Raw genomic sequence first — 20,095 nt, forward strand, 5'->3', positions numbered from 1 at the left:
AGAATCTCAAATATACTTTAGCACATAAATATTTATTTTCAATTTATATAATTTAAAATTATATAATATATAGATCTGTGTCCCCGTATTCTACATTTTAGAGATTATATGTATCTTCGTGTCCGTATCCGTGTTGTGTCAGTGTCCATATCCGTATCTGTGCTACATAGTTTATTTCCAAAAAAATTTCATAAAGCTCGAAATAGAAATTTTCCTCTTTTAAATATTTTTAAATATGAGAAAGACAACAATCTTCCTTCTAATAATAAAAACAATATGATAAGAAAATAAAAATGATAAAACAGTTGCAGAAAATTTGAAATTAATAATATATAAAATATTCAAAAATAAAAGTTAAACGAAAATTAAAAAATAAAAGTTAACTTTACATACCTTATAGGTGAAATAAATAATTATCCTTAAAAGTAATTTATAAAAAAATTATATGGCACAAGGTAATCTCGATTATAAATGCAAGAATTAGACCCTTGACCGTCGATACACAGTGCAGAGCCGTCATCAAACGACCGCGTTTGGCTTGTCCCTCGTTCGGTGGCGCATCAGGGCAAGATAACACGCGTTCCGCATGATGCTCTCTAATTGGATTCCTCCAATTTCGTTGGGAGCAAGAACTTTATTCAGAAGGAAATGGAATCCAAACCCAATTCCAAAGATCGTGACTCTGCAATGGTTCTCGTTTTCTTCATCCAAAGCTCCAATAGACATGGCTGCCAGAGATGGAGAACTCAGGGTTTTCCTTGTTGCCGGTGAAGTATCTGGAGATTCCATCGCTTCTCGCCTAATGGCTTCGCTTAAACTTTTCTCCCCTTTTCCTCTTCGTTTTGCTGGCGTTGGAGGGCATGTCAACTTCTTTTCCATTCTATGTAAAGTATTAGCTGAAATACACTTAGTCTCGTTTTATTTTGTGGGATTGGGTATGGTTTGTTAGGTTTGAAAACTTTTACATGATTTTGTTGTTGCAAGATGATTCTTTAATCGGTTTATAAGGGGTCAATTTGGTGACAAGTGATGTCACACCATATGCTTTAGCGCCATTTGCAACAATGCTTGTTATGTCAGCCAAGATTAATATGAATAGTACAAAAACCTAAGAGAATGATTAGTTTGGAGACCTTAGAGTAAACTAATATTATGTGATATGATTGTGCTGTAATCTTGTGCTTTTAAGTATGTGATCAGAGGTTCAATTTTCAGAACAGTGTGTGTTGGAAATATGTCTTTAGAGAGGTTGGTATTTTTAAATGATCTTTTTGGTCCTTTGAGAGATTAGTAATTGATTTTCAGTCAAGAATATTTTGGGTTCATGACACTCTGGTAAAAAAAGTTTAAACTAGGTCACCAGAGTGATAAAATAGAAGAAAGAGAAGATGAGAGACTACAAGTGTATTTTAGTAAAGAAAACTTCTCTAATGAAATTTTGCTTCCTAGATATAAATTTAATATTTTATCAATTTCAGGGCTAAGATGGCAAGTGAAGGGTTGCAATCTCAGTTTTCTATGGAGGATATTTCGGTAATGGGACTTTGGGAGCTTTTGCCTCATCTGTATAGAATCAGAGTGAGTGCTTTGTTTATGAGATGTTTATAATTAGTGTGTGATTTCTAAACTAGAACAGTAGCTATGAGTGTTCCATTTGTTTTCCACCTAAGTTTGGATAATCTGTTCAATTTGCTATAGCTAAAGTCTTTCGATGTAGAATACGCTACCTAGTTGCTACCTGAAAAAAATGGTTACTCGCGCGGACTGCAATTAGGACACATCACTGCTACAGTACTACTGTAACATATAAAATCAGCTTCAAATCCGAAGGGTCACATATGTTAAATCAGAAAAAGAGAATTGGTTTATTTCCCCCAATAATGAATCATTTCTGGATATAGTGAAATGCTACGGCTGTTAACATACTGGGACATTTTCATTTATATTTATACAGTAATAAAAGTTTAGAAAACAAAAGTAGTGTTAAAGACAGATAAGACATTCAAAGTGTCCATGAAGTGGCTTTCCTATATCATTTTCAACATGGATGCTACACAATGTATAGCTATAATGGAAAATGTTTGTTGTTCCTTGATTCATTTTCAACTATTATTATTCTAGGGATATCTGATAATTTTTTTCTATATTTTGAACTACATTTGAAGCATATGTATATGAATTTTTACCTGTTACACATGTGAATTACATGTGGTTCTGTTAATTTTCAGGTGAAACTAAAGGAAACTGTTCAAGCAGCTGTTCTATTTGAACCTCATGTTGTATTAACTGTTGATTCTAAGGGCTTTTCTTTTCGGTTCTTGAAACAGCTTAGAGGTACTACTAACCCACTCTCCTTACTGGAATAACTTCTGCACCTGTGGTCTTAGAGTTATGTTTTATACAAATGGGGAATGCCTTTTGCAGCTAGATACAGTCAGAAAAAGTTGGATTTTCCATCACACTTTCACTATGTAGCACCATCATTCTGGGCATGGAAAGGAGGTGAAGCAAGACTCAGAGGACTAGCAGAATTCGTGGATCATCTATTGTGCATACTTCCAAATGAGGACAAAATATGTAGATTGAATGGATTGTATGCAACAGCTGTTGGGCATCCGGTCCTGGAAGATGTTCTGGAATTGAATTTGGTATGAGATTGGGATATTTGGCAATTCTTACTAGCTTTGTCGTGAAGCTTGTATGCCTTTATTAGAGACTTTATGGATTATTAAGTCATTTTTTTTATTTTTATCTCTTCAATACGAAGCCAAATTTTGTTTGACCTTTGGATTTCTGATTCTTCCATAATCCTGACCCATCAAAAACTTATTAAAGTAGTAACCAAAACTTGTCCTTCTTCATCCTTATTATATTTTGATTTGGTCCAGATTTCTTGATTTGTTTTCCCCTAATTTTGCATAGTTTATATTTCCAGAGAAACAATTCCTCAATTCATGAATGGAGGGCTGAAGGAAATGCTGAAGACTTCCGAAATAAGTATGCAGTGCCAGCAGGTACTTCTAATAAAATGAAATTCAAGAACTTCACATATTTAACTTCAAGAAAAGTTAGCTTAATTATTGTTTCTGACTTTTTGTTACTCTGTATGACCTCATGTTTAGCATTTCGTTAGTTTAAATTTTGCTTTCTTGCTCTGGTGGATATTTGCGTTAGCATAATTCCCCAAATTCTAGATATTGGAGCAGAAGTTATAGTTTAAAAAGAAAAGTCATATGAAAACCGTTTTCTGGATATTGTTTGTACTATTTTGCTTAACTTTGAAAGTTTGAAGCCATAATTTGCTGTATCATCACGTCAATTTTAACTTGAAAAGGAGCCACTGTCATTAGCTTACTTCCTGGAAGCAGAGTGCAAGAAGTTCGTCGGATGCTTCCCATCTTTTCAGATACGTTGGAGCTGATGAAAGACTCAGTTCCACAGTTGATGACAGTCATTCATGTAGCACCTAATGAGCATGTGGAAAATTTCATAGCTGGTGCTATTCATAGATGGCCTGTGCCAGTTATATTGATTCCAGGTGGAACAACACAACTGAGATATGATGCTTTTAGTGTAAGCCTCCTTGTCCCATAAGACCTCCATTTTCAAAACAAATATTTAATTTTTAACTCATTCTACCATAACAGTAGCCTTAGTATAAAATTGGTTTTATACTTCTGATAGAGTCATCTATTCTTGAAATTGTTCTTATGGTCCATTGTAGAATGCTTAGAGACTCTTGCTTGAGTTCTAATGAACAGTAAAGTGGAATAATAGTTGAATCTAAGCTTGCAATGACATTATAAATGTTGATTTTCCAAAATGTTCTCCTGTGATTCTTTCCAAATTGTTTACTAGATTGCGAGTTTGACCATTTCCTTCTGTTTCCTCGTCCCCTATATAATTCACGAAGGCTGCACTTTGTGCCTATCTAATTTAAATGAACTGTGTTGTAGGCCAGTAGAGTTGCATTATGCACATCTGGGACAGTTGCTGTGGAGCTGCAGCTTGCACGATTACCCTGTGTTGTGGCATATCGTGCCCATATTTTGACAGAATGGTATGTTCGGTACAAAGCTAAGATACAGTACATATCACTTCCCAATATTCTTTTGGACAAGGCCATTATTCCTGAAGCACTCTTTCAATCTTGCAAACCGGCAAAGTTAGCCTTGTTGCTCAAGTAAGAATGAATTTGAAATTCTTTCGATTAGAAGAAAAATAAATAACAGAATTTAAATGCTTCAAGCTGAGAATTTATTAGCTGAGGGAAGTGTTTTTTGTTGGAATAGTTGACATGTTTTTTAATTATATATTACAGTGATTTAATACACGATAATGGTTGTCGAGAAGAACAAGTAATTGCAGCACAAAAGTTTGTCAAGCTTATATTGCCTTCAGAGAGAATAAAGCACAATCTACCACAACAAAATTTGAAATCTTATGCCGACTACACTCCAAGTGCAATTGCAGCATGGACTATATTAAACCATGGGAGGCCAGTGACTAGTATCTAAGGACATCTCTTCCTGCGATTCTCTGGCTTTGGATTTTTCTCTGCAAAGGGATGTCTGTCTGCTGCTCTATGTATGGGTCATGTGAGAAAAAATAATCAGTGGTTTTCACACTTCAGTCTCGAATTGTAAAGGTTAAGTTTTTTTACAAGGAATTAGACTTCTATCTGATTTCTGTTTTTATCTCATTTCTATTCGCAGTGTTCGCTTTGGACAAGTCAAAGGAATCGTGCACAGCCGATAAATGGCGCCATTATTTTAAGATTAAATTGTAAGGTATGGAACACCGGTCCCACAAGGGTTGTACGAGATTATAGTGTAGGATTATAAGTTGGACTCTCCAACCACAATTACTAGATTTTGCAGTATGTATGCTTCTCAATGATTTTATCATTTAGGAGTACGAGTAGTGTTGATTCAAAAGTGTCATTCAATTCCTAAGCACTCGTTAGTACCAGCTTATACTACCCAACACTAGGATAAGATAGAGAATTTGAAATTCTTTGATGAACCAATAAGAAACTTTCTTGTTTATAGCGGAACAAAGACAGTCAAAGAATAAAAGTAGTAAAAAAATGGAGCAGAATTCCTTACAACAATCATGAAAGTTTCTCTAACCAGCCCACTTAATATTTCTTCCACAACTTTTTGGGACCTTCAAATTTGTTCTCATTTCCTTAAACAACTCTCCCATTTTTTCAAACTATCCCCATGATTCTGCAATCCCCACTGCCCCTACTCCTATACTAATTTCGGTCACTTCCCCCACTCCTATATTAATTTCCCCCTTATCTCCTCCACCATTTCTTATGTTCTCCCCCACTAATTCACCCTCATCATTAGCTCTTAGGCTATCATCATTTGGGCCCATATTCTTTTCTCTCATTAGAAGAGGGCACTATCACCTTAGTCACTAGCCTCTTAGAACCCTGTTCATATAGACCTGTTCAAATATCAACACCCTCAACCAGTGTCATCTTGTCCTCAAGGTGAACCCACGACCAAGTTTACCAGGTGTTCTCTTGATTAGACAAACCAATCCATTTGATTAGGACTTGTGAAGTTTCATCCAGCAAATTGAACACTGCTAAGACTTCTTGGGTAACAGTTGGTATTTCATATTCTTCTGTCAACTTTGTTGGTCATTTTTTACTAGTGGTAGTAGTCAAAGTGGCCCTTTAGCTATATGGGTTTTATCATCAACGATGTAATTTCTAGTGGTTGCTTCTTCCTGCATCTCTTTACGTTCTTGTGACACTCCCATAAGTTTTTTTATTCCAAAAATGATCTTTTGTGAAAAGGTTAAAATAAACGATCATCAATTCAAAATTTAAGCATTTAATAAATTAAAGTCATACAGAAAAAATAATCGTAGGAATATATAAATGATCATATGCATCATCTCATATTTAACATAAGTTATCCAATATTTTATTCTGATATAACAATTAAGATCAAAAGTGACTACATTTTTTTATCTAAGTTTTGTAAATATTAGCACTTATCAGTAAGGTGAGAATGAATCTATAAAACGCAATACGAAAAATTAAAATGTCAATTTATAGTTTCACTGTTCAATTTCAATTTAATTACAACCTTCATATTAAACAACATTAGCAAAACAAATTTTATCTTCAACCTTTCTTTTCCTATATTTGTTTTCAAATATTATAACATTAATTCCGTCCTTATTTTCCAATTTTCAAAATTATTAATTAACATAAAACAGTAAATGTTAAAACAACCTCTATAAAATGTGTATAGTAAATTCATAATTATTTATTTAAATTTTATTCTTATAAAAATATGCTATTTAATTTTTGTGATATTACAAATTTTGCAACATTTTCTTTACTCACTAGTTTTTATTTATTTTTACGTACTCCTTTTACCTATTATTATCTTTACTCAACTGTCTTTATCTCTCCTTTTTCATTTCTTTCTTAATCTTTTCAAAAAAATTATAATTTTAATATTATAAAATATCAAATATTAATAAAAAAGAATAATACTCCTTCAATTCAATTTTAACACTCATAATCACATTCACAATTACATTATTTCTATTACATTTACTTATCATAAAAAATTATATGGTATCATTTAGAACACAAATCAAAAGTTAACACCATGTTCGTCCCAACCTTTTGCACTTACGAAATAATTTTAATATAAAAATCATAATTATGTGTTGGTCCAACCCACACAACTTTTTAAAATAATAAAAAATATTTTTATCTGCGTCAATATTTTTTTATTTCAAGTAATGTTTTAGTCTAATTTTCGTTATTCTTTACAAATAATTCAAAAAATAATTTTATCTACATCAATTTGGTCGATGCAATACAATTTTATTATATTTTATTTTTCAGGTAACGTTGAGAGTGAATTTGGTCCACACTACTTGTCTATCATCTCACTCTTTATTGATTCTTAGCTCCGACACTGAATCCTTGTTTAGTGTGTAAAACAATTTCGTACCACTTAAATAAATTAATTGTTAAGTATATAAATGATCATAGACATCTGATAATTAATCCGAGTTATTCAATATTTTATTTTTAATAAATATTTCCTTCTAAATAAAATTCACATAACAATTTATCGATGCTGCGAGATGTAAAATTCAAAATTTAGGTCAAACGATTACGTCATTCAACGTAAATTTTGCATTTTTTTGATATTTTATGTTTTAGTTGAACATAAAAGAGTTTGATGTAGTAGACCAAGTTTGTAATGGTGTGTGTATTTTTTGTGCGGACCGTGACACAGTAAAAATAAACTCTTACCAAATAAATAAATTAATATTTTAACTATTTTCATTTTAATTTAAAATACTATAATATTATTATAATGGGTTATTAAATGGTGTTATTCACTGATTGCAGTATTAACAAAACTTTTTCCTTCTTTTTTTGTGCAGAGAAAATCTGTTCCATTTAAAGTTATATACGTGTATCACGAGAAACCAAAACTCCTTGAAATAGTTATCTTAAACTTAAAAACCAGTGTACTCATTCAAGTGTAAGTTGAATCCCGTGAATTTTGAAGCCCTCAACTATGAAAAACAGCATCCAATCCTAAATATAGAATCCTTTAAGTTGAATAGTTGTTGTTTGTTCTTAAAGAACTAATTAAAATTAAACGAGACACTTTAAGGTGTTGCAACCCATTGTTATAAATTACGATGAGTCATGCATGAATAAAGCAAAGCAAAAGAAAAAGTATGGCCTCAAAATATGTATATTGTAGCATTAAGGTGACTCTGATGGTAGTTTTTCTGACAACCCAGGTTGTGTTACCTGATGATGATACACCAATGCCTTCTGATAAGACAGAATTAGGGTCATGGTTTCAAAGTAATGTAGGGACTTTAAGGAAAAGAAAGGGTAGCTTGGACCCTAAATTAGTGGCTGCTGAAGAAGGTGCCAAGGTTGTGAAGGTAATGCAAGATGGGAGTGGGGAATACAAGACCATAAGTGATGCCCTTAGAAGCATACCTTCAGGGAACACCATGCGTGTGATTTTGTATATTGGACCAGGAAATTACCATGAGAAAATCACCGTTGAGAAGACAAAACCTTTCGTGACCTTCTATGGGAAACCAGGGAACATGCCAAACTTGACCTATGACGGCACGGCAAGACAATATGGCACTGTTGATAGTGCCACATTGATTGTTTTATCAGACTACTTTGTGGCTGCCAACATTATAATATCGGTTTGTTCCTTCTTAATCTCATTATTTTCTTAATCATATCTTTTGTTTTGATTGGTTTTTTTTTTGTGTTTTTTTTTTATCAATAAAAATAAATAAATAAATATAAACCATTTCAGAATTGATTCAATACTTATAAAAAAAATAAATTTTAGTGTTTACTAAATCCTAAATTTTTATTTGACAACTAATAATATACAGAAAAATAAATTTTAGTGTTTCCTAAACCCTAAATTTTTTATTTGACAACTAATAATATACAGAAAAATAAATTTTAGTGTTTCTTAAACCCTAAACCTCAAAAACCAACTATAATGTTAACCAACAAAGTAATACATCAACTAACAAATTTCAAACAAACAAATGATCAAGGTACAGTTAGAATAAGAGAAAAAAAAATAGACAAATTAATTAGTTGTAATACTATCTAAATTAAAGACCATTTTAGAAATTAAACAAAAAAAAATTGGTTTCTAAATTAGTTTCTATTATTGTTAAATAGTTTTTAAATTGATATCTAATTAGTTACCAAGGTTTTAACTACGAATTATTTAGATTCTAAATTTGGTAGCAAAAATCTTGGTTGCTAATTAGATATAAATTTAGAAACCAAAATTTTTGTAGTATCTAAAATGGTTTCTAATTTAGTTATTATAGTAACTAAATTGTTTTTTATCTCTAAAATCGGTTTTTATTTCATGATTTTCTTGTAATGGTGATTTGGAAGTAAATTCAAAACCAAACATTTAACTGAATTAGGATGAACAATTCTAATTCATCAACTACTACCCCTTTAAAAATAACATTATAGTTGTGCTTTCAAATCATCTCACTTTTCACAATTTTTTGTTTGACTCTCTGGTTTATGAATTTGATGATGTTTTAGAACTCTGCTCCAAGACCTGATGAAAACAGTGTAGGAGGTCAAGCAGTTGCATTACGAATTTCTGGAGACAAAGCTACATTTTATAACTGCGAGCTATATGGGTACCAAGACACATTGTTGGATGATGCAAATAGACATTTTTTCAAAGACTGTTTGATTCAAGGATATGTTGATTATATTTTTGGAAGTGGAAAGTCACTATATGTGGTAATTCCATTTAATATATATAGTTTCATAATAGGTATAATAATATTAGGTATTAATTCTTTAGGGTTTACTTTATGATGCAGAATTGCGAAATAAGAACTCTTGGCGATGAAGGGTTTACTTTTATAACAGCACAAGCAAGAAAAAATAAGCAAGAGGACAATGGGTTCTCCTTTGTACATTGTGAACTTACTGGAACTGGATCTGATACTTACTTGGGAAGAGCCTGGTTTGGTTATTCCACAGTCATCTTTGCTTACTGCAACATGGCCAACATTTTCAACAAACAAGCCTGGAGTGACAACAATCACCCTGAATTCGACAAGTAAGAAAATCTCACATCGACTACAGATTAAGATATTTCATAATATATAAATAAATGCAAACCTCACACTACAAGAAAATCATTAAATAAAAACAAATTTTAGAGATCAAACATAATTTGTTGTTATATCGAACTTTAGATACCAATATAGAAACCTAATAATTTTTTGTCTGGTCTTTAATTTAATCACTATATAGCAACTAATTACTTTTTGTCTCTAAAATTAGTTTCTATCTAATGATTTTTTTGTAGTGTCACCTTATAAATTGATTATATGAAGTTGAGTTATACTTAAAGTTCACTTCTTAATAAATAATCATTTTCTAATTTTATAAACTTGTGATTAAACAATTGTTACTTTACCAAAGTGCAGAACTCTTTATTTTGGGGAGTATAAGAACAGAGGACCTGGTTCAGATGTGAGAGGGCGTTCTCCATTGGCAAAGCAACTGAGTGAGTCAGAGGTTAAGCCATACCTAGGTATTGGTATGATAGAAGGGTCAAAATGGATACTTCCTCCTCCAACTCCCAAACTCTAATTAATTAGTAGATGGTTGTACATACTTTGATTAGTTCAATACACAAGTGGTGTATGTAGGCCTTCCTCCTCATAGCCTTCTCATTCCTCTTGCTTCAAATACTCATGTATGTCTTGTTATTCAAGTAATAATAGATTTTTTATTTATTTTAATTTTAGGCTCTATATATTGATGTTGTATTTATGTCTTTTGTAAATTAGCTATTTCAATTCAATCACCATTAAAAGTTTTTGTTCTATTCAGTACTAAAAACATATTTATAGTTTTCAATTGAGTTTCTACCATTTGATTTTGTCATCGAGTGGTCATGTGGTCATGGATTGGAATTTTTAAAATTCAATCCAGATCCAAATAAAATGGATCAAACTTATTTGAATTTTTTAAATCCATTTAAAATAGATTAAATCTAGATTAAATGCACTTTGTTAATTATGAATTGGATTTGGCAATTTAGATTTTTTGTCCACCCGTACACAAACGTAATTACTTAATTAGAATAGACTCTAATATCATCTTAAGAAAATAAAATTTAAATTTAACTCAATCTCACAAAAGTGACTTAGTAAGGTGAAATTTGAACCAACTTATAAACCGTAACTTTTTTATATCTCTAGTCGATGTGAGATTTCCAATAATAAAATATAATACCTTGTTTGGCATGTCTAAAAAAATGCTTAGAGTGTAACAAATTACAAATTACAAATTACAAGTCTCTGAAACTAGAAGTTCGAAGTTCATATGCAAGTGTAAAAAGAGTAGACAAAGTTTACAAAGAAGCGACATACACATATGCGTAAAGAGTAGATGAAATCTATGAAATAGTGCTAGACACAAGTCCATAAAGACTAGGCAAAGTCTATGAAAAATGCTAGACATAAATGCATAAAAGTTAGATGAAGTCTATAAAAAAAAGGCTAGATGCATGTGTATAAATATTATAACTCTACAAAAAAGTGTTAGATGTAAGTAAATGAAGATAGACCCAACTTGAAAGAAGTGTTAGATGCAAAGCATAAAAATCAAGCAAAGTATACAAACAAGTGCTAGACACTTATGCAAGATGACAGACACATATCCATCGAAACATTATATGTAAGCATAAGAAGATTAGACAAAAGTCTATCGAAAACATTAGACACAAGCATTGATGGTAAGACATAATTTCAAATTGAAGACGACTCCAACACGTGGATATCATAAGACATATATAACAATGTTCAAGAACATACCTTTGAAAAAATTTGATCCACACTTCCTAAATATTACAAAATGAGCATACCTAACCTCTAAGTTTGTATGTTTATTTTGGTGCAATACAAAATGCAAAAGAAGTTTGAGACACAACACAATAATAATCAATAATTTTAAAAATATTATGTACATGAAAATATTAATCATCAGCAAGTCTAAGACTCAACTTGATAATAAATAATTTTTAAAATATTTATGCAAATGAAAATTGTAATTATCAAACAAGTCTAAAATTCAATATGATAATAAATATTTTTTCAAAATTATAATGTTGATGAAAATTTAAATCAGTAAGAAAATTCAAGACTCATCATGATAATTAATAATTTAAAAAATATATTTCAAATTTATTATGTTAAATAATTTAGTTGAAAAGTATGTGTGCATATGTATATACACACATTTTAACCATGCCTACTAAATTATATGTTTACTTTGTAATATGCCTAATTATGTCTTTATATAGAACTATGTTACCTTATTTTCATTTTTTTATTTTGATATATTGATTATAAATCATGATTGTTTGATTAAGAGAACAAAAAATTATCTATTAGAGAACATATAATTGTATTAAGTTTAGTTAGATCGTCTATTGTCTATCACTTGTATTAGATGAAGTTTGTTCTTAATTGTCTTAGTGGTTTTTAAGTATTTCCTTTTCCTAGTTTTATATATGGAGAGTATGTGAACCTCTACATGCATGCAATAAATGTTGTGCCCATACGCACTTTGTGTTATAATACAATTGCTTTATTTCATTCTTTTTATGAAAACTGGAAAAATATAAGAAGGAAATGTTGAATTTTATTTTAAAAAACTTTTGGTAATTTTTCACAAAGTATCCTCTATTACAAGTGACATTAATTGTCTCGTGACGAATGTCAGGTAAAACAAATCATAATCGAATATGACACATGAGTTGTTACACTCTTATGTAGAAAGAATTGCACCCTGACTATAAGTTATAGTTTTTGGTCTAGTGGTAAACGTTCAATCCAACAACCATATCTGATTGCTGAAGGTGTTTCCCTCTTTAGGCCTATTGTGTTTTTTATGAGAACCAAAAATTAAGTCTTCAATCAAAGAAGAAACTAGAGAAGTAATCTCAAAAAGACAAATTGAAGAATACAAAAGTGTAATAAACATAGAAGAAAACCTCCTGCATGACAAAAAAATAATATTAAAAGAGGCATAGGTTAGAATAGCCTTTTTGACAACTTTCTTCATAGTTTTTCATGTTTGTTTTCTGGGATTAGTCTAGCCTAGGGTAGAATATGGCAACCCTAAAGAGATCATGTGTTAGGAGAAGTCCCACACTTTCCTTTAAGGCTTGCATTGTACAACTCCTTATGCTATAAAAGAGCCTCTTCATGTAAAACACACATTTGATAATATAATACACTTTAGTTTGAAATCTTATGAGTGAAGTTCTTTTGTGAGAATGGTGAGCTTAGTTGAATTTTACCAAGAGCCTTCTTTCCTCTTGTTTTCTTAGAGCTTCCAAAAAGAGTCTCAAGAGACCTTCAAGAATTATAGCTACCCTACCCTAGAGTGTGTACATTTTGGTAAGAAAATACTTCACTTTTCCTTACTCCTTTTGTTGTGTAATCATGTTGAGCTTCAACCCTTCTTTCCTTTAGCCATTAAGATACATCCCAAAAGCATAAACACCATTCGACCATATACATCATCCACTTACACTCACCAAAACACCAAAGAACTCTCTAATTTTTTCCATCAAGCATAATACTTAGAATATTCAACCATTCCCCTTTTCCCACCACCAAACCACCTCCAATTTTCACCTAACCTAGATAGGATTACTTCTCCACATTTCCGTAACAAAACCATACAAAAAAATAACAAAAAATATTCAATAATATTCCAAGACCCACCTTCTTGGAATCTTGTTTCTCTCCTTTACGTCTTGTGTTCTTACATGCTTGGAATGGACTTTTCTTAGCATCTTGGGAGCCTTAAGAGGCCCTCATCAGTTTTTAGGAGAAGACTTTCCTTTTTTGAAAGATAAGATGGAAATGTACGTGAAGTACACACATTATCCCTTGTGACAGATTATTACCCATGGTGATATTGAGATCTCATCCTTAGAAGAAGAGTTAGAAGAAGACTGTAAAAAAAAGAGTTCAACTACATGCAAATGAATAACAAACAAGGTACAAATGTCACATGCCATTTAACATTGCACAACATCACTTCAACATGCACGATAGGGAAGCATAAACAATATTTTTTGTTTTCAAATTTCTTTCTCATAAAACCTTTCGTATAGCCTAAGGTTTTCATTGTTGGCTTGCCTTCTTGTGAAAATTTTTACTTCCATGTTCTCTCTTATGCCAAACTTTTCATTTTAGAACTTTAATGGCACCCAAGAAGATCGCTCAGAAGGTTTCAGTTGTCTCTAACCTCGGAGAAGCCACACTAGTGTTTCTTGGAGCTTAGTTCATTCTTGGAAGGTTCTTGAACTTCAACCTTGAATGATTGTGGCTATAAAGAAGTACTAAAACCATGAGGTATATAAATAGTTATGGTGCAATGCATAATTTGTGAAAGAGGACTTCAAGTCCCTCAATACTTGGTGAAGATTTCTAATACCAACATAGTTTTGAAGAACGATTAACTAGAAGAAAAAGATGTATCATCTTTTTAATGATCAAATTCTAAATATTTATAGTGAACCATTTTATTTATATAATTATTTGATATAATCTATAGTATTAACAAAAAGGATTCTTCTATTTGATGTCAACAAAATTTACCTTTTAAGTAATATTTTTATAAACTAAAATAGCTACATATATAAAAGAAAGTACCAACAAAATGAAAAAAAAATCTAAAAAATTATAAAAATATTTATATTTATTTTTAGATGAACGTTTTTACCTTTTAATGAATAAAAAAATAATTTATTTATTAATTTAATAAAATAAATAATTGAATAATTCTTCTTTATTTCAAAAATCTAAATAACCTCTATTTTTATATTGTATTATATTTTTAATTAATTAGTTATAAAAAATAATAAAGTTAAAAAATAATAAAATTGTATATATTTTAATATAATAAAAATTTGAATACACATGTGCAATAATGCATGTGTTTTGCTAATATGTTGTAAAACTAAATAAAAGAATGAAATAGTGTTATTTAAAAAATTACATGAACTAGTAAAATATATAAAAAGCATAAAATAGAATAAAATTAAAAAAAAAATCTTAAATAATAAAATTTTCAAAAAACTTATAAAATAGTAGTGTAATGACTTAAGAGTAAAACTAGTAGAAAGATATACGACTAGGTATGTATCTACATTTTAAAATAATAAAAAATATAATTATTAAAATTTATATTAAGTTGATAAAAGAATGTATATATAGAAAATAGTAGTAAGACACTTTTTATTAATATTTATAATGTTATTTGTTCATAGGAAGCATATTCATAGATTGTAAAATTAATAAAGTTAATTATGTTTACAAAGATAAAGATAGTTAAAAAGTATAAAAAATAGTTATAAAATATAAAAAATAAAATTATAAAAAAAAATGTCTATAGAAATAAACATTATAAAGAGAATCCTATGTAAATGGTATAGATAAATAAGGAGATTTTTTATTTTATTTTTATTTCTTAATTTGTATTCTTTATACGCCAATCATATTCAAAACCCAAATACTCGGAGACAACACGTAGGCATATGAGAAGTCAGTCAATGGCAACAACAACTAGTTCATTCACTACTTTAATAATCATTGTCCTTTTTTTTTATTAATGTAATTTAATATTCTAAGACAATTCACATTCACTGGTACAGAACTTTCAAATTTTAAAGAAACTTCAATGAAGAGAGGAAAAACTATTAAATCACTTTTTATATTATTTATTTCATATTAAATTACGCGGTTTGTTTGCAGTTTTAGACTCTAGAAAAGCAGAAAAAAGAAGGCTTTTGAACTGAATCATCAACCACTCTCCTATGGCTGGGTATGTAACCTTCTCTTGCTTATCAAGTTCGATTTTTTACTCTGTTTTTCTTTAGGATTTTCCTTCTGGAACATCATAGTACAAACTTGTTTTTTGCAGCAATGCCATTATTATGATCTAAATAGGGTTACTTAGTATCATAAGAAAAATTATGTCTTTTTTGTGTTCTGGGTGTGTTGCTTCATCTCTGTGGTGCTCCTTGTTCTATGAAGGAAAAAGAAGTGGAAGTTCGTACATGGGTTCATTTTATGCGAAAAATCAAAGCTTTTTGTGTAATAGTTGAGTTTCTGGTTGGTGGGTTTGTCTCTCTGTAGTTTACTGTTCTAAAATTGGAAGGTTTTAAGTGAGGTTATGTGAAGAAAGTTATCCTTTTTCTTCATATTTTGGTTGATTTTCAGTGTTGGGTTCTTCCCTAACTACCTTGGTAATAGTTTTAAGATTGAAATGCAATTGGATGATCATGGAAGCAATTAAAAGTTTATCTTTCTTTTTTTGGGTTTTCTTTACAGTTTTGATGTCGACCTTATTATTTGATTTAACTTCACCAAGTTGGAATAAAGAGGTCATGAACTAGTATCTGTTTGTTTTTTCTAAACTTAAAAGGAACTAGTAGCATGTGTTGAGTTCTGATATTAATTAAATGCTTAAATCCACACAATGGCTTTATACAGTTATGCTGTCACAGCCAAATAATTAACATTTTGTCTTGAGAATGCCCTTGGTTATGCAGACCTTCGTGGTTGGTGGACAAAAGTAGGATTGCGACCAAAATAAAATGTGCATCAGGAACGTGTGATCCTAAGACGATTATATGGAACAGCAATCCTACCAAGCCTTGCCCAAATTGTCAACATGATATTGACAACAGTGATGTATGTGCAGTTTCTTTATTAAAATTTAACTGTTTATTTCCTGATTTCATATCATCAGTAGCTCAGTACATTTTCTTTTGTTAGACATTGCATCTATTTATCTGGACTCCATTTTCATCATATTTATGCATGTTTTGCTTGTACTTTGTACTGATTCAGTAAGATCAATTTAAATATTTTTATGTAACAAAAATGGAGTGGTGGTACACTTATTCCGCTGTCGAGACTTCAATAAATTGTAACTACGTAATATTGGAGTTGCTGTTTTAACTGAACTAAATATAAATTTAGATGTACATAGCAACTTTTGTTCCATGTTAATCTCATTAGGAGTAACATTAGTGTTCTCTTTTGTAAGATAAAGTGTAAGTTCTTTGCCCTTATTTTCAGTTTCAAACTATTGCAGCGTAAGTCTATTACTTTTGGGTATGAGATATGCTTATCTGATGCTATTTCATCTTTTATGTTGAATATCATTGCTGGATGTAGAAATGCTCAGTGTACTTATTCTGCACTAAAATGGTCATGGTTATCATGCAAAAAATCATAGGTTATGATTGAGTGTATGAAGCCAACATCTCTGAGGATTGAAATAGGGCAATGTATTAGGTCAATATTGCGCATAGAATGAGTGAGTGACAGCTTGAAACCTGTATCAGAAGATTGAAAATAGAGCATTTGGATGATTATAAAGTATGCATTTTGTGGTGCTTAGTAGGTTTCTTTTCATTTAGTAGTATGTAATGAAATGTTGTAATGTGATCTATACATCCGAGGGTTGAGTTGGGCTGGAATTTCCCAACTCATGAACTAAATGTCCTTACCAATCTTTGTTACTAGAGTATTTTCTTTTTGTTCTTTTCACTTTTCATTCTACATGTTTGAATTCCTAGAAGGATGTCCTAAAATTTGATTTAGCATTTAGTTGAAAGTTAAAACTTAAAAAACATAACAAGGTTCGTCCATTAATCTAGTGTAAGTCTAACAATTCAGTATGAATGCTTTGACATCTGAATTTTTGTCTCGTGATAGGTAGCACAAGAGTGGCCTGGCTTACCGAAAGGTGTCAAATTTGATCCATCTGATCAAGAGATAATCTGGCACTTGCTTGCAAAAGTCGGGGTAGAAGATTCTAAACCTCATCCTTTCATTGATGAATTTATTACTAATCTTGAAGAAGATAATGGAATTTGCTATACTCATCCTCAAAATTTACCTGGTTGGTAGTGTAAGTTTTCCAAATTTTGAATTCTCAATTACTTTTCAATCAATACAATAAGCTATGATGAAAATTTTAGGTATTATGCAAGATGGAAGTGCTTCCTACTTTTTCCATAGAGCAATCAAGGCTTACAACACTGGCAACCGAAAGCGTAGAAAAATAACAAGTCAAGATTTTGGTGATGCCCGCTGGCACAAGACTGGAAGGACTAAACCGATTGTCTTCAATGGGGCTCAAAAAGGCTGGAAAAAGATTATGGTTCTGTATGAAAACAACGGAAGAGGAGGAAAAGTTGAAAAAACTAATTGGGTTATGCATGAATATCACCTAGGAACAAAAGAAGATGAACATGATGGGGAGTACATTTTCTCTAAAGTGTTTTACCAACAACAAGTCAAATTGGGTGATAAAGATGACCAAGATGTTCCTGAAGCAATCGAATCAACAATTGTGGAGGTGGTTCCAAACACTCCCAACTTAGTGACTCTTGATGCTCTTTGCAATGAAAGGCAGAGTGCAGATCTAGACCAAGGACAAGAAACGCATGAAATTCCACAGGTAAAACCTTCAACCATATTCTCTTATCAAATATTTGTTACCTATTAATACTTTTCCATGAACACTACTGTTATTGTTTGTTTTGCTTTTGTTATCGGTAGAGGATATGTATAAAATAGTAAGATGATGAATGTACAATTTTAAAATGTAGGTAGATATTTGTACTCGGTAGCAATTCTTTACATGCACAAAGTTTAATATTTGTTTTCCTGTTAGTGACCAAATAGATCATAGAGGATGGTAGTGCTTTGGTATCATGTTGAGAATAGAGAAATTGAGAAAGAATATAATTGTCATAATTATAAAACTGTCCAACCGTCGCCCAAGTTGTCTTCTCCGTGGGTTGGGCTTCCAAAATCGGGTTATGGTCAAGTGGGTTGGGCTACAAATCTCATCTCACTACAATTGTTGAATTCGTTCCTAGAGAACATCATGAACAATGGATAAAGATTGATGCTCAATTATGTAGTGTTATTACATCTACTATACGTCGTGGATTCTATCTCAGCAAGTACATGCTGGTTAGTTACACTCTTCTTAGTGTCCCGGAATTAAATTAACCATATAGCTAAACTTCTATTACTCTGTGTCATGCAGTTATGGTATTTGTTTTACCAGGTAGCACCTGCTATGATGTAGTTTAGTGAAATTATGACATACCACTTACTGAAGTTGATTTTTCCTTTCTTTTGTGTTCTTTTTGTTCATTCCAAAGCTGTCTCAGATGGATTGTTTATATGAAATTCAAGAGGATTACCAAGAACTTGCAACTGAATCTCAGCATAATGAAGGGGTGGATAATAAAGAAAGTAATGCTGAGGAAGGCCAAAAATGGTGGGACAGTGAGTCACAGAATCTGTTGGATTCACAACAACTGGTTGATGCTCTGTCTTTGTGTGACGATCTCCTCCACAGCCAGTCTCCCAGTAGAGATGGAAAACATGAAGATCATAAGAACAATCCTGGTCTTTCTGTTTATGCTCAGCTAGGACCAGAATGTCTGAAGAAGGATATTGAAGAGTGTCAAAATCTTGTCAATGATCCTGCAAATATAGAGAATGATACCTCTTCAGAGTTTCGACTAAGTCAGCTGGTATTTCCGTGTTCCCAAAACTATTGGGTGAAATTGAAATAATTCTAATGTCATTCTAACGTTTTATCTTGTTTTTGTAGGAATTTGGTTCACAGGACAGCTTTATTTCCTGGGGATACAAGGCAGTGAACTAATCTGGTTCTTCACCTCAGCTAGGGAAACAGTGCTTTTGTAACTGCATTTTGTTGTTAAGCGTCCTATCTTAATTATGGGCTAAAACTTTTTCCTTTTTTGGCTGAAGGGTTAAACTCAATTGTTACTCGATGTCTAATTGGACTGTTATGAAAGACAATGAACTTTACTGCTTGATACTTTGATCAACTGGTGCTGTAATTATACCTTGTTTTGCTTGTTGGAGTTATTGTAAGAGAGATTATGCATTTTAACCATTAAATGTTATAAAGTACGTTATTGATGGTCACAAATTCAAAACATTTGAGTGTTGCATCCTAGCTAAACATCCACCCAAGGACATGCAACATGGATAGGCTCAAAAAACAGTGGTACAAATCTAACCTAATCGACTCTATAAACTTGCCACCTTCAAACCCAGTAGCATTGTCACTACTGTGGCAGAGTTGATGATGCTCCACATTTCTTCATAAATGAATGCTAGGGATAATTAATTGCATTGAACACCCTTTGGGTTCATTTTTAAAGATGTTCTGTGTTATGGTTCGAAATAACAAATATTAACAGGAATTAAAGGAAAGCTATAATAATTGTTTAAAACAAGCAGTGTAAGTAGAATTAATGTTAACATTAAGGGAGGTTATTTTTTTCATGATGCACTAAGTCTAAGTTCTTACAATTTTTATAGGCTCTATGGAGCTAATAATATTGTTACAATATTTGTAATAGATTTTAAGTTTCTACAAACTAATTTTAGGCACTCAATTACAAAT

General features: G+C 31.3%; 3 protein-coding genes across 20 annotated transcripts; all 3 read left to right on the top strand.

The window, feature by feature from the left end:
- Positions 1–481: 481 nt before the first annotated feature.
- Positions 482–4,937, top strand: LPXB (lipid-A-disaccharide synthase B). 18 transcript variants are annotated; one of them, XM_090300263.1, is made up of 9 exons: positions 482–858; positions 1,479–1,578; positions 2,229–2,334; positions 2,425–2,648; positions 2,936–3,014; positions 3,335–3,573; positions 3,962–4,183; positions 4,322–4,598; positions 4,716–4,937. In XM_090300263.1, exons 1-7 carry the CDS (start codon positions 587–589, stop codon positions 3,962–3,964), a joined length of 1,023 nt encoding a protein of 340 aa, XP_090156389.1. In that variant the 5' UTR covers positions 482–586; the 3' UTR covers positions 3,965–4,183; positions 4,322–4,598; positions 4,716–4,937. The 18 variants fall into 18 exon arrangements, with proteins under 18 accessions (XP_090156389.1, XP_090156390.1, XP_090156392.1 ...); XM_090300264.1 differs by having other exon boundaries at positions 4,322–4,587; XM_090300266.1 differs by having other exon boundaries at positions 3,351–3,573; positions 3,957–4,183.
- A 2,803-nt stretch (positions 4,938–7,740) lies between these two features.
- On the top strand, positions 7,741–10,259 carry LOC137805751 (pectinesterase PPME1). Its single transcript, XM_068605677.2, has 4 exons — positions 7,741–8,235; positions 9,119–9,325; positions 9,409–9,650; positions 10,024–10,259. Exons 1-4 carry the CDS (start codon positions 7,741–7,743, stop codon positions 10,187–10,189), a joined length of 1,110 nt encoding a protein of 369 aa, XP_068461778.1. The 3' UTR covers positions 10,190–10,259.
- Positions 10,260–15,131: 4,872 nt separating this feature from the next.
- Positions 15,132–19,622, top strand: SOG1 (NAC (No Apical Meristem) domain transcriptional regulator superfamily protein). Its single transcript, XM_090300492.1, has 6 exons — positions 15,132–15,445; positions 16,176–16,317; positions 17,350–17,536; positions 17,616–18,097; positions 18,813–19,190; positions 19,271–19,622. Exons 1-6 carry the CDS (start codon positions 15,438–15,440, stop codon positions 19,322–19,324), a joined length of 1,251 nt encoding a protein of 416 aa, XP_090156618.1. The 5' UTR covers positions 15,132–15,437; the 3' UTR covers positions 19,325–19,622.
- Positions 19,623–20,095: the final 473 nt, after the last annotated feature.

This window comes from Phaseolus vulgaris, chromosome 3, assembly GCF_051622355.1.
Source record: "Phaseolus vulgaris cultivar YP4 chromosome 3, ASM5162235v1, whole genome shotgun sequence".
Taxonomy (NCBI): domain Eukaryota; kingdom Viridiplantae; phylum Streptophyta; class Magnoliopsida; order Fabales; family Fabaceae; genus Phaseolus; species Phaseolus vulgaris.

Excerpts from the sequence above, each read along its gene's own strand:
- SOG1 (XM_090300492.1), top strand. Across the intron at positions 16,318-17,349 it reads ATGATATTGACAACAGTGAT|GTAGCACAAGAGTGGCCTGG; the intron begins GTATGTGCAGTT and ends GTCTCGTGATAG. Across the intron at positions 18,098-18,812 it reads AAACGCATGAAATTCCACAG|CTGTCTCAGATGGATTGTTT; the intron begins GTAAAACCTTCA and ends TTCATTCCAAAG.
- LPXB (XM_090300257.1), top strand. The coding sequence starts at position 587 with ATGATGCTCTCTAATTGGATTCCTCCAATTTCGTTGGGAGCAAGAACT. Across the intron at positions 2,335-2,424 it reads GTTCTTGAAACAGCTTAGAG|CTAGATACAGTCAGAAAAAG; the intron begins GTACTACTAACC and ends TGCCTTTTGCAG. Across the intron at positions 4,184-4,321 it reads AAGTTAGCCTTGTTGCTCAA|TGATTTAATACACGATAATG; the intron begins GTAAGAATGAAT and ends TATATATTACAG.
- LOC137805751 (XM_068605677.2), top strand. The coding sequence starts at position 7,741 with ATGGCCTCAAAATATGTATATTGTAGCATTAAGGTGACTCTGATGGTA. Across the intron at positions 9,326-9,408 it reads GTGGAAAGTCACTATATGTG|AATTGCGAAATAAGAACTCT; the intron begins GTAATTCCATTT and ends TTTATGATGCAG. Across the intron at positions 9,651-10,023 it reads AATCACCCTGAATTCGACAA|AACTCTTTATTTTGGGGAGT; the intron begins GTAAGAAAATCT and ends ACCAAAGTGCAG.